The following is a 13,157-nucleotide window of genomic DNA, read 5'->3' on the forward strand; positions in this document are numbered from 1 at the left end:
AGGTACTAAACGAGTACTTTGCATCTGTCTTCACCAAGGAAGAGGATGCTGCCATAGACATAGTAAAGGAGGAGGTAGTGGAGATATTTGATAGGATAAAAATTGATGAAGACAAGGTATTAGAAAGACTGCCTGTACTTAAAGTAGATAAATCACCAGGAGTGGATGGGATGCATCCTAGGATGCTGAGGGAATTGAGGGAGGAAATCACGGAGGTATTGGCCATAATATTCCAATCCTCATTAGATACGGGGGTGGTGTCAGAGGACTGGAGAATTGCAAATGTTACACCATTGTTTAAAAAAGGGTGTAAGGATAAACCCAGCAACTACAGGCCAGTCAGTTTAACCGCGGTAGTGGGGAAGCTTTTAGAAACAGTAATCAGGGACAAAATTAATAGTCACTTGGATAGGTGTGGATTAATTAAGGAAAGCCAGCACAGATTTGTTCAAGGCAAATCGTGTTTAACCAACTTGATCAAGTTGGTTAAACGAGTTAACAGAGAGGGTTGATGACAATGCGGTTGATGTGGTGAACATGGATTTCCAAAAGGAGTTTGACAAAGTGCCACATAATAAGCTTGCCAGCAAAGTTGAAGCCCATGGAATAAAAGGAACAGTGGCAGCATGGATAGGAAATTGGCTAAGTGACAGGAAACAGAGAGTAGTGGTGAACGGTTGTTTATCGGACTGGAGGCTCAAGGGGCCGAATGGCCACCTTCTGTGCTGGAACCATTCTATGATTCTATGAACACGTTAAACCTTCATAGAATAATTACCAATCATTTTTAGACTGGAAAATTAACCCTGCCGTTTCACTTTCAGTCAGGAGCAGATCGCAGTTTGACACCAATCTCTGATTTGACAGCATGTTTCCAGCATTCACCGTTGTTCTTCCTGACTCTAAACACAGTTGTAAAGGAGCCTTCTGTTCCATGTCCTGGAGCTCTGACCCATGGAAGAGAGCGGCTGGGACACATCCCCTACAGGCCTGAAGATTAACCTGCACGGGGACAATGCGGTCAGTGAAGAGAGACGAGAAAGACCAAAGTGCCATTTGCCCCTCTCAGTGTGGCCCTGAAGGACTGTGTCCAGGCTGTAGTTCTGTTCCCATCATACGATCCTCCCCCAGATTGTCCTTTCTGAGCTCCAGTCAGGTGATGCTAAACACTCAGGTGGGAACGACAAAAATCCACAACAATGTGTTTAAAGCAAAGCTGATTTATTTGACTTATATCCAGAATATTAAACTCCAGCCCAGTTACAGGAGTTATTAACATCAGCAGAAACAAACCCCAACTGTCAGTGTGAACATGATTCAGTCCGGGATGTAATTAACAGCAGGAAAAACATCAGAATCCAACCCCTGCAGTCACTTGTGAACTCGCTGGTGTCTCAGCAGGCTGGATGACCAAGTGAATGCCTTCTCACACTCAGAGCAGGTGAACGGTCTAGCCCCAGTGTGAACTCGCTTGTGTCTCAGCAGGTGGGATGACCGAGTGAATGCCTTCCCACACTCAGAGCAGGTGAACGGTCTCGCCCCAGTGTGAGTGCGCTGGTGTGTCAGCAGGTTGAAAGATCAAGTGAATCCCTTCCCACACTCGGAGCAGGTGAACAGTCTCTCCCCAGTGTAAGTGCGCTGTTGTACAGTGAGTTCAGATGATCGCCTGAACCCAGCCTCGCAGTGAGAGCACCTGAATGGTCTCTCGTCACTGTGAACATGTTGATGGCACGTCAGTTCCCCAGAACTTTTATAGCACTTCCCGCAGTCCAGGAATTTAAAAGGTCTCTCGTCAGTGTGAACTCGCCAGTGCTGCAGCAGGTGGGATGAATTAGTGAATCCCTTCCCACACTCAGTGCAGGTGAATGGCCTCTCCCTGGTGTGAACTCGCTGGTGTCTCAGCAGGTGGGATGACCGAGTGAATGCCTTCCCACACTCAGAGCAGGTGAACGGTCTCGCCCCAGTGTGAGTGCGCTGGTGTGTCAGCAGGTTGAAAGATCAAGTGAATCCCTTCCCACAGTCGGAGCAGGTGAACGGCCTCTCCCCAGTGTGAACTCGCTGGTGTGTCAGCAGGTGGGATGACTGAGTGAATACCTTTCCACACTCGAAGCAGGTGAACAGCCTCCCCTCGGTGTGACTGCGCTTGTGACTCGACAGGTCAGAGGATCGGCTGAAGCCTCGTCCACACTGAGAACACGTGTACGGTTTCTCCCCGCTCTGAATGGTGCTTTCTGCTTCCATGCTCAAAGGTCCCGATGAATTGAGCGTCTCTGTCAGATCCTGAAGTGATGTTTGGTTTGAGTTTCCTGTCTGCAAATCCTCCCCTTTGAAAACCCTGTAAAATGAATTTGAAACAGGAAAAAGGGAGGGTGAGAGAGAACCCACAAAAACACAAAGGCTGGTTGTGAAATTGAGCTGAATGAATCGGGGAATTTGTGGGACCGGCACTAGAAAAAAGTGACCATGAAAGCTGCCGGATTGTTGTAAAAACCCAACTAGTTCACTAATGTCCATCAGGGAAGGTAACCCGCCACCCGGTCTGGGCCTACACCTGACTCTGGCCTCTATGGGAGGAGAGAGAGCGAGGTGGGAGGGGGAGGGGTGAAGGAGAGTGACTTTATACATCTGCAACTCGACTAGAACTTTGACAGAACCTCCCAAATGTGACCTCAACCACCTAGAAGGACAAGGACAGCAGGTGCATCCTCTCGAAGTCGCACACTATCCTGAGTTGGACATATATTGCCGTTCCTACATCATCGCTGGGTGAAAATCCTGCAACTCCTCACCTAACAGCATTCTGAGAGTACCTTCACCACACGGACTGCAGAGGTTCAAGAAGGCGGCCCAGCATCACCTTCTCAACGGGCAACTGGGGACTGGCAATATATGCTGGCCTTGTTAGTGACACCCACATCGAATGAATTTAAAAAATCTGTATATATAAAATGGATTGAAAGCCTCTACAGAAATACTTCTTCCTAAAATGATAATCTTTTACACTGTACGGACAGTGTCTGTTTAGAAAAATCTCCCCTAGAATCCACCTCCCTTCACAGTCCCACATTGGAAATTGTTGGGTTCCACTGGGCTCAGAAATAGTGGGGGTTAAACCCAGCAGCTTCTCCCCCCTCTCCACTCCAGCTCAAACTGATGCAACAAGAAAGCCCTACACAGGAGGCCAGGGAGCGAGTTCCACATCCACCGCCCACCCTGATGCTAACCGGCTCTGAATTGCTCCCTCTGCTGTATAAATGCAAGTTGTTGTGTTTCTTGTCTGGGGGAGGCGCTGCATTCTGGGGTTAATGGGGCTTTAAACTAAATAAGGGGGGTGCGGGGGGCGGGGGGGGGGTCCCGGTGGAGCGAAATCTAGAATGCTAAAGAGAAAAGACAAGGAAGCAGTGCAGGAAAGTGATTGGGGTAAGGATAACCAGATTGTGTCAGGAAGGGACAGAGCGTACAAACAAAGGAGTGCACAAACAAATAGGGTCCGGGTAAGAACAAATGGTAATAAGACAAATAGGGCCATAGTGCAAAAAAATGTTAAGATATCTAAAAATGTTAAAAAGACAAATCTAAAGGCACTGTATCTGAATGCACGAAGCATTCGTAATAAGGTAGACGAATTAACAGTGCAATTAGATGTAAACAGATATGATATAATTGTGATTACGGAGACATGGCTGCAGGGTGACCAAGGCTAGGAGCTGAATATCCAAGGATATTCAATATTTAGGAAGGACAGGCAAAAAGCAAAAGGAGGTGGCGTGGCTCTGAATTGCTCCCTCTGCTGTAGAAGAACACAGGAATATAGGAAATAGGAGCAGGAGGAGGACATTTGGCCTTCGAGCCTGCTCCACCATTTAATAAGATCATGGCTGATCTTCTACCTCATCTCCACTTTCCTGCACTATCCCCATATCACTTGTTCCAAAGATTCACCACCCTCTGATTGAAGAAATGTCTCCTCATCTCAGCCCTAAATGGCCGACCCCTTATTCTAAGACTGTGACCCCTGGTTCTAGACTCCCCAGCCAGGGGAAACATCCTCCCTGCATCTACCCTGTCAAGCCCTGTAAGAATTGTGTATGTTTCAATGAGATCACCTCTCATTCTTCTAAACTCTAGAGAATATAGGTCTAGTCTACTCAATCTCTCCTCATAGGACAATTCCCCCATCCCAGGAACCAGTCTGGTGAACCTTTGTTGCACTCCCTCTATGGCAAGTATATCCTTCTTTAGGTAAGGAGACCAAAACTGTACACAGTACTCCAGGTGTGGTCTCACCAGGGCCCTATATAATTGCAGTAAGACATCTTTACTCTTAGACTCAAATCCTCTTGTAATAAAGGCCAACATACCATTTGATTTCCTAATTGCTTGCTGTACCTGCATGTTAACTTTCAGTGATTCGTGTACAAGGACACCCAGGTCCCTCTGAACACCAACATTTCCCAATCTCTCACCATTTATAAAATACTCTGCTTTTCTATTTTCCCTACCAAACTGAATAACTTCATATTTCTCCACATTATACTCCATTTGCCATCTTCTTGTCCACTCACTTAGCCTGTCTACATCCCCTTGAAGCCTCCTTGCATCCTCCGATGTCCTCGGGGTAATATTTTCTAGGGCGGTTCGGGAGGATTTAAACTAATTTGGCAGGGGGATGGGAACCTAGGTAGTGGAAAAGAGGGAAGTCATATGAAGTTAGAAATAGATGGTAGAAAGGTGAGAAGCAATAAGCAAAGGAGAGAAACACAAAGGGCCAAACTAATTCATAATGAGAGTGTGAAAAAAGCAAGCCTGAAGGCTTTGTATCTTAATGCTAGAAGCATTAGGAACAAGGTGGATGAATTAGTTGTGGAAATAGAGGTAAACAAGTATGATTTGATTGGGATTACAGAAACGTGGCTGCAGGGTGGGCAAGGCTGGGAACTTAATATCCAGGGATATACAATATTTAGGAAGGATCGGCAAAAAGGTAGGGGAGGTGGGGTAGCATTGCTGGTAAAGGAGGGGATTAATGCAATGGAAAGGAAGGATATTAACTCGGATGAAACGGAATCTGTATGGGTAGAAATGAGAAATAGCAAGGGGAGGAAAACGTTAGTGGGTGTGATATATAGGCCTCCAAATAGTAATATGGAGGTGAGGGAAGGCATAAAAAGGGAAATTAGAGAAGCGTGCGATAAGAGCACAGCTGTCATCATGGGTGACTTTAATTTACATATTGATTGGACTACCCAAATTAGTAAAAATTCTGAGGAGGAGGAATTCCTGGAATGTTTTCGGGACGGTTATCTGGACCAATATGTCGAGGAGCCGACTCGAGATCAGGCCATTTTAGACTGGGTATTGTGCAATGAGAAGGGACTTATCAGCAATCTTCTTGTACGAGGCCCCTTGGGTCAGAGCGATCATAATATGATCGAGCTCTCAGTCGAGATGGAGAGTGAGGAAATTGAATCAGAGACTAAGGTCCAGAACTTAAATAAAGGGAATTACGAGGGTATGAGACGGGAATTGGGTAAGATTGATTGGGTGGTGTTTCTGGGGGGATTGACAGTGGATAGACAATGGCAAGCATTCAAAGATAGAATGGAAGAATTCCAGAACATGTTTATACCGGTTTGGCATAAAAATAAACCTAAAAAGGTGACTCAACCGTGGATAACGAGGGAAATTAGGGACAGCATAAAATCAAAAAAAAGGGCATATCAACTGGCAAAAAAAAGCACCAGACCGGAAGATTGGGGGCAGTACAGGATACAGCAAAAGAGGACAAAGGGATTAATCAGGAAGGGGAAAATAGAATACGAAAGTAAACTTGCAGCAAACATAAAGACAGACTGCAAAAGCTTTTATCGGTATATCAGGAGGAAAAGACTGGTAAAATCCCAAGTCGGTCCCTTGCAGTCCGATTCGGGAGAATATATAATGGAGAATAAGGAAATGGCAGACCAATTAAACTCATACTTTGGTTCTGTATTCACAAAGGAGGACACAAATAACCTCCCAGGAATATCGACAAACATAGGGACTAATGAGAGGGAGGAGCTGACAGAAATTAGTATCTCTAGGGATATGGTGTTGGGTAAGTTGAGGGGACTGAAGGCCGACAAATCCCCGGGGCCTGATAAACTACATCCTAGGGTACTTAAGGAGGTGGCCCTGGAGATAGCAGATGCTCTAAGGATCATCTTCCGGAACTCCATTGACTCGGGAACAGTACCCGTGGATTGGAGGGTAGCTAATGTTACCCCAATATTTAAAAAGGGGGGTAGAGAGAAAGCAGGGAATTATAGACCAGTAAGCCTTACATCGGTTGTGGGCAAAATGCTAGAGTCCATTATTAAGGATAAAATAGCGGAGCACTTGACAAATGGGGAAAGGATCGGACAGAGTCAACATGGATTTACAAAGGGTAAATCGTGTTTGACTAATCTGCTGGAATTTTTTGAGGAAGTAACTGGTAAAATAGATGGGGGAGAGCCAGTGGATGTGGTGTACCTTGACTTCCAGAAAGCCTTCGATAAGGTTCCACACAAAAGATTATCATGCAAAATTAAGGCTCATGGGATTGGGGGCAAAGTATTAACGTGGATAGAGAACTGGCTGGCGGATAGAAAACAGAGAGTTGGAATAAACGGCTCGTTTTCGGAGTGGCAGGCAGTGACCAGCGGGGTGCCGCAAGGATCTGTCCTGGGACCCCAGCTGTTCACAATATATATAAATGATCTGGATCAGGGAATTGGATGCAATATTTCCAAATTCGCTGACGACACTAAACTAGGAGGAGGGGTGGGCTCTGATGAGGATGTCAGGAGGCTACAGTGCGATTTGGACAGGTTGGGGGAATGGGCGGATACGTGGCAGATGCACTATAATGTGGATAAATGCGAGGTTATCCACTTTGGGGGTAAAAACAGGAGGGTGGATTATTATCTAAATGGCAATAGATTGGGAGATGGGGAAGTGCAGAGGGACCTGGGTGTTCTTGTGCACCAGTCACTGAAGGAGAGCATGCAGGTGCAACAGGCGATTAAGAAGGCAAATGGTATGTTGGCCTTCATATCAAGGGGGTTCGAGTATAGGAATAGGGATACCTTACTACAGCTGTACAAGGTGCTGGTGAGACCGCATCTGGAGTATTGTGTACAGTTTTGGTCGCCCCATCTGCGGAAGGATGTTCTTGCCATGGAAAGAGTGCAGCGGCGATTCACCAGGCTGATACCTGGAATGGCGGGAATGACCTACGAGGAGAGATTGAATAGTTTGGGCTTGTACTCACTGGAGTTTAGAAGATTGAGAGGGGATCTCATCGAAACATATAAAATTATGGCAGGCCTGGACAGGCTGAATTCAGAGAGAATGTTTCCAATGGCCGGGGAGCACAGAACCAGGGGCCACAGTCTAAAAATAGCGGGCAAATCATTTAAAACAGAGATGAGGAAGAATTTCTTCACTCAAAGAGTGGTGAGCCTGTGGAATTCCCTGCCACAGAGGGCTGTGAAGGCTAATTCAATAAATATTTTCAAGAGAGAATTGGATATATTTCTGAAGGCTAAGGGGATTAAGGGTTACGGAGAAAAGGCGGGGACGGGGTACTGAACTGGTAAGATCAGCTATGATCTCAGACGAAGATCAGCCATGATCTCATTGAATGGCGGAGCAGGCTCGAAGGGCCGAATGGCCTACTCCTGTTCCTATCTCTATGTTTCTATGTTTCCTCACAAATTACATTCCCACCCAGCTTTTTATCATCAGCAAACTTGGCCAATCCTATTATTATTTTCTAAGTGCCCTGTTACCATGTCCTTAATAATAGATTCTAGCATTTTCCCTGCTACTGATGTCAGGCTAACTGGTCTGTAGTTCCCCGTTTTCTCTCTCTCTCCTTTCTTAAATAGTGGGGTTAGATTTGCTACCTTCCAATCCGTGGGAACTGTTCTCGAGTCTATGGAATTTTGGAAAATGACAACCAATGCATCCACTATCTCTATAGCCACCTGTTTCAAAATCCTAGGATGTAGGCCATCGGCTTTCAGTCCCATTAATTTCTCCAGTAGCTTTTTTACTATTACTAATTTCTTTCAGTTCCTCATTCTCACTAGAGCCTTGGTTCTCCAGTATTTCCGGGAAACAGACACAAAGTATTTGTTTAATTTCTCTGCCATTTCCTTATTCCCCATTATAATTTCTCCTGTCTCAGCCTGTAAGGGACCCACATTTACTTTCACTAATCTTTTCCTTTTTACATACCTATAGAAGCTTTTACAGTCTTTTTTTGTCTCTCGCTAGTTTACTCTCATATTCTATTTTCCCTTTCTTTATCAATTTCTTGGTCCTCCTTTGCTGAATTCTAAAATCCTCCCAATCCTCAGGCTTACTACTCTTTTTGGCAACATTATAAGCCTCTTCCTTTGATCTATTACTATCTTTAACTTCTCGTCAGCCACGGTTGGACCACTTTTCCTGTGGGGTTTTTGTGCTTTAAAGGAATGTATATTTGCTGTAAATTATGTATTAATTCTTTAAATGCTAGCCATTGCTTGTCTACTATCATACCTTTAAATGTAGTTTCCCAATCTACCTTTGCCAACTCACCCCTCATACCTACGTAGTTTGCTTTGTTTAGATCTAAGACCCTAGTTTCGGATGTAACTCAATCACTTTCAAACTCAATATAAAATTCTATCATATTATGGTCACTCTTCCCTAAAGGCCCCTTTACTACAAGGATATTAATTAACTCTTTCTCATTGCACAACACTAGATCTAAAATAGCCTGTTCCCTAGCTGATTCCTCATAATACTGATCTAGAAAACTATCTTGCATACATTCCATAATTCGTCCTCCACACTATTACTGCAAATTTGGTTTGCCCAGTCCATATGTAGATTAAAGTCCCTCATGATTACTGTATTACCCTTGTTACATGCACCTCTAATTTCCTGATTTATACTCTGCCCTACATTACAACTACTATTGGGGGCCTATAAACAACTCCCACCAATGTTTTCTGTATAAATGCAAGTTGTTGTGCTTCTTGTCTGGGGGCGGTGCTGCTCCCTGGGGTTAATGGCGCCGGGGTCCTGGCCACAAGTCCGCCGGCTCGGACTCGGGTCCTGAGACCCACACTTCTTGTTGCCCTGGGCCCGGGGGCTCTGACTTGGGGCCTGAGACCTGCACTCGGTGTTGCTGAGGCCCGGGGGCACTGACTCGGGTCCTGAGACCCACACTTCTTGTTGCCCTGGGCCCGGGGGCTCTGACTTGGGGCCTGAGACCTGCACTCGGTGTTGCTGAGGCCCGGGGGCACTGACTCGGGTCCTGAGACCCACACTTCGTGTTGCCCTGGGCCCGGGGGCTCTGACTTGGGGCCTGAGACCTGCACTCGGTGTTGCTGAGGCCCGGGGGCACTGACTTGGGGCCTGAGACACACACTCGGTGTTGCAAAAGTTTCCAGCCCTGGGACTGTACCTGGGGTTTCCGACCCTGGGACTGTACATGGGGATTGTGACCCTGGGACGGGGCCTGGGGTTTCCGGCCCTGGGACGGGGCCTGGGGTTTCTGACCCTGGGACGGGGCCTGGGGTTCTGACCCTGGGACGGGGCCTGGGGTTCTGACCCTGGGACGGGGCCTGGGGTTCTGACCCTGGGACGGGGCCTGGGGTTTCCGACCCTGGGACGGGGCCTGGGGTTTCTGACCCTGGGACGGGGCCTGGGGTTCTGACCCTGGGACGGGGCCTGGGGTTCTGACCCGGGGACGGGGCCTGGGGTTTCCGACCCTGGGACTGTACATGGGGATTGTGACCCTGGGACGGGGCCTGGGGTTTCCGACCCTGGGACGGGGCCTGGGGTTTCTGACCCTGGGACGGGGCCTGGGGTTCTGACCCTGGGACGGGGCCTGGGGTTCTGACCCTGGGACGGGGCCTGGGGTTTCCGACCCTGGGACGGGGCCTGGGGTTTCCGACCCTGGGACGGGGCCTGGGGTTTCCGGCCCTGGGACGGGGCCTGGGGTTTCCGACCCTGGGACGGGGCCTGGGGTTCTGACCCTGGGACGGGGCCTGGGGTTCTGACCCTGGGACGGGGCCTGGGGTTTCCGACCCTGGGACGGGGCCTGGGGTTTCCGACCCTGGGACGGGGCCTGGGGTTTCCGACCCTGGGACGGGGCCTGGGGTTTCCGACCCTGGGACGGGGCCTGGGGTTCTGACCCTGGGACGGGGCCTGGGGTTCTGACCCTGGGACGGGGCCTGGGGTTCTGACCCTGGGACGGGGCCTGGGGTTCTGACCCTGGGACGGGGCCTGGGGTTTCCGACCCTGGGACGGGGCCTGGGGTTCTGACCCTGGGACGGGGCCTGGGGTTCTGACCCTGGGACGGGGCCTGGGGTTTCCGACCCTGGGACGGGGCCTGGGGTTTCCGACCCTGGGACGGGGCCTGGGGTTTCCGACCCTGGGACGGGGCCTGGGGTTTCCGACCCTGGGACGGGGCCTGGGGAGTCCGACCCTGGGACTGCACTTGGGGAGCCCGACCCTGGGACTGCACTTGGGGAGCCCGACCCTGGGACTGCACGTGGGGATTCCAACCCTGGGACTGTACTTGGGGATTCCAACCCTGGGACTGTACATGGGGATTCTACGACTGGGAATGTACATGGGGATTCTACCCCTGTGACTGTACATGGGGATTATACACCTGTGACTGAACATGGGGATTCTGCACCTGGGACTGTACATGGGTATTCCAACCCTGGGACTGTACATGGGGATTCTAATCCTGGGACTGTACATGGGGATTCTAATCCTGGGACTGTACATGGGGATTATACACCTGTGACTGTACATGGGGATTCTGCACCTGGGACTGTACATGGGGATTCCAACCCTGGGACTGTACATGGGGATTCTCATCCTGGGACTGTACATGGGGATTCTACACCTGGGACTGTACATGGGGATTCTAACCCTGTGACTGTACATGGGGATTATACACCTGTGACTGAACATGGGGATTCTACACCTGGGACTGTACATGGGGGTTCCAACCCCGGGACTGTACATGGGGATTCCAACCCTGGGACTGAACATGGGGATTCCAACCCTGGGACTGTACATGGGGATTCAAACTGTGGGACTGTACATGGGGATTCTAACCCTGGGAATGTACAAGGGGATTCAAACCGTGGGAATGTACAAGGGGATTCAAACCGTGGGACTGTACATGGGGATTCTACCCCTGGGTCTGTACGTGGGGATTTCAACCCTGGGACTGTACCTGGGGATTCTAACCCTGGGACTGTACATGGGGATTCTACCGCTGGGACTGCACAGGGGGATTCCAACACTGGGACTGTACATGGGGATTCTAACCCTGACACTGTACATCGGGATTAAAACCCTGGGGATGTACATGGGGATTCTAACCCTGGGACTGTACATGGGGATTCCAACCCTGGGACTGTACATGGGGATTCCAACCCTGGGAATGTACATGGGCATTCCAACCCTGGGACTGCACATGGGGATTCTAACCCTGGGACTGTACATGGGGATTAAAACCCTGGGAATGTACCTGGGCATTCCAACCCTGGGACTGTACATGCAATTCCAGCGCTGGGACTGTGCATGGGGATTCCAACCCTGAGACTGTACATGGGGATCCCAACCCTGGGACTGTACATGGGGATTCCAACCCTGGGACTGTACATGGGGATTCCAACCCTGGGACTGTACATGGGGATTCCAACCCTGGGGCTGTACATGGGGATTCCAAAACTGGGACTGTACATGGGGGGCCCAGCTGTGGTCTCTTCTGTTACAATTGTGTGGGATGTTAACCGTGTGCTCTGCTTTTACCCGTGCCTTCATGAGAGATGGTGAGAAATCTGAAGTGTGGAGAGTATCAATCAAATAACTGAGTCAATGATTTACTGTCCCGGGCACTAGGACCCGGTTGGGAACAGACACTGAAGCCCCGCCCACTCTTTGTTCCTGACCAAACTGTCTGCGCATGCGCGTTGCTACTCACTGAATCAAGATGGCGGCCATTAGCTCGGGGCAGTGACCGGGAGAAGCCCGGAAGCTGCAAACGCGGGACCTTCGGATTATTATTCGCGGCTTGCAGCCTACACTAGTTGTTTATGAAGCCTCCCTGCCCACTTGCCGGTCCATTACTCCGCTCCCTCCGGCCGCTTCTCATCAATTTATCAAGACCTGGTCGGCACACTATCTTCCGCATCAACCGTCTTCCGCGATGACATGCACCACGCATGCTCCGCCGCGCCTGCGCACTGGGCTCCTGTAGTCCGGGTGCGGCAAATTCTCCCCCGCGGGGAATGCTGGGTAAAAGCCCCGCCATTGAAAGGCTGCATTAGTGAACAGAACAGGATTTACTGAGATTGCATTGAGCTCTGAACCATGTTCATTCTGGCAGTTAGAGTGTATTTCTGCTGATCTTAATAACCCCTGTACCTGGGCTGTAGATTAATATTCTGTATATATATTGAATAAATCAGCTTTGTTTCAAACACAGTGTATTCAATAACAACAGAAAATGCTGGAAATACTCAGCAGGTCAGGCAGCATCCGTGGAGAGAGAAACAGAGTTAACATTTCAGGTCTGTGACCCTTCGTCAGAACTGGAAAAAGTTAGAGATGTAACAGGTTTTAAGCAGGTGCAGAGGCAGGGGAAGGCGGAGGGGAGGAAAGAATAAAAGGGAGGGTCTGTGATTGGGTGGAAGGCAGGAGTGGTTCAACGTTACAAATGGGGATGGCAGAATCATCAACACCTGCTGCCTGAAAAAATAGGGGCCGAGGTTATAGTCTGAAACTGTTGTACTCAATGTTGAACCACTGCTCTCGCCACATCCTGAGATCCACGCTCAACACCATGCGTTGCCACATGAACACTCTCGACCTCTCTCTTCAGCAGCACCAACTCACTCTTTCTCAGAGCTGTCCTGGTCCACAGTTCCATTTCATCCTTCGCCTCATCTGGTGCTTCAATAAGAAACTTTTTTTCTTCCTTTCAGCTGTCAAGGATCACAAGCTTCAACAACTCTTGGACACCAACGCCCCTCTGGAACCTTCTTCACCTTCACTTTCTTTTGTCACCATCCCTTCTTCCAGTCTCACCTCCTGCTGTGTTTTCACTA

General features: G+C 49.1%; 1 protein-coding gene across 1 annotated transcript; it reads right to left on the reverse strand.

The window, feature by feature from the left end:
* Positions 1-1,209: 1,209 nt before the first annotated feature.
* On the reverse strand, positions 1,210-12,267 carry LOC147119730 (zinc finger protein 449-like). The gene is made up of 2 exons (XM_085985244.1): positions 12,032-12,267; positions 1,210-2,335 (listed from the first exon to the last, which is right to left on the reverse strand). The coding sequence occupies exons 1-2, from the start codon at positions 12,049-12,051 to the stop codon at positions 1,999-2,001; spliced, it is 357 nt and encodes a 118-aa protein (XP_085841370.1). The 5' UTR covers positions 12,052-12,267; the 3' UTR covers positions 1,210-1,998.
* Between the last annotated feature and the right edge of the window lie 890 nt (positions 12,268-13,157).

This window comes from Somniosus microcephalus, chromosome 4, assembly GCF_052327205.1.
Source record: "Somniosus microcephalus isolate GS21.2 chromosome 4, FLI_Smic_1.0, whole genome shotgun sequence".
Lineage (NCBI taxonomy): Eukaryota > Metazoa > Chordata > Chondrichthyes > Squaliformes > Somniosidae > Somniosus > Somniosus microcephalus.

Excerpts from the sequence above, each read along its gene's own strand:
- LOC147119730 (XM_085985244.1), bottom strand. The coding sequence starts at position 12,051 with ATGGCCGCCATCTTGATTCA. Across the intron at positions 2,336-12,031 it reads ATGGCCGCCATCTTGATTCA|GGTTTTCAAAGGGGAGGATT; the intron begins GTGAGTAGCAAC and ends TTCATTTTACAG.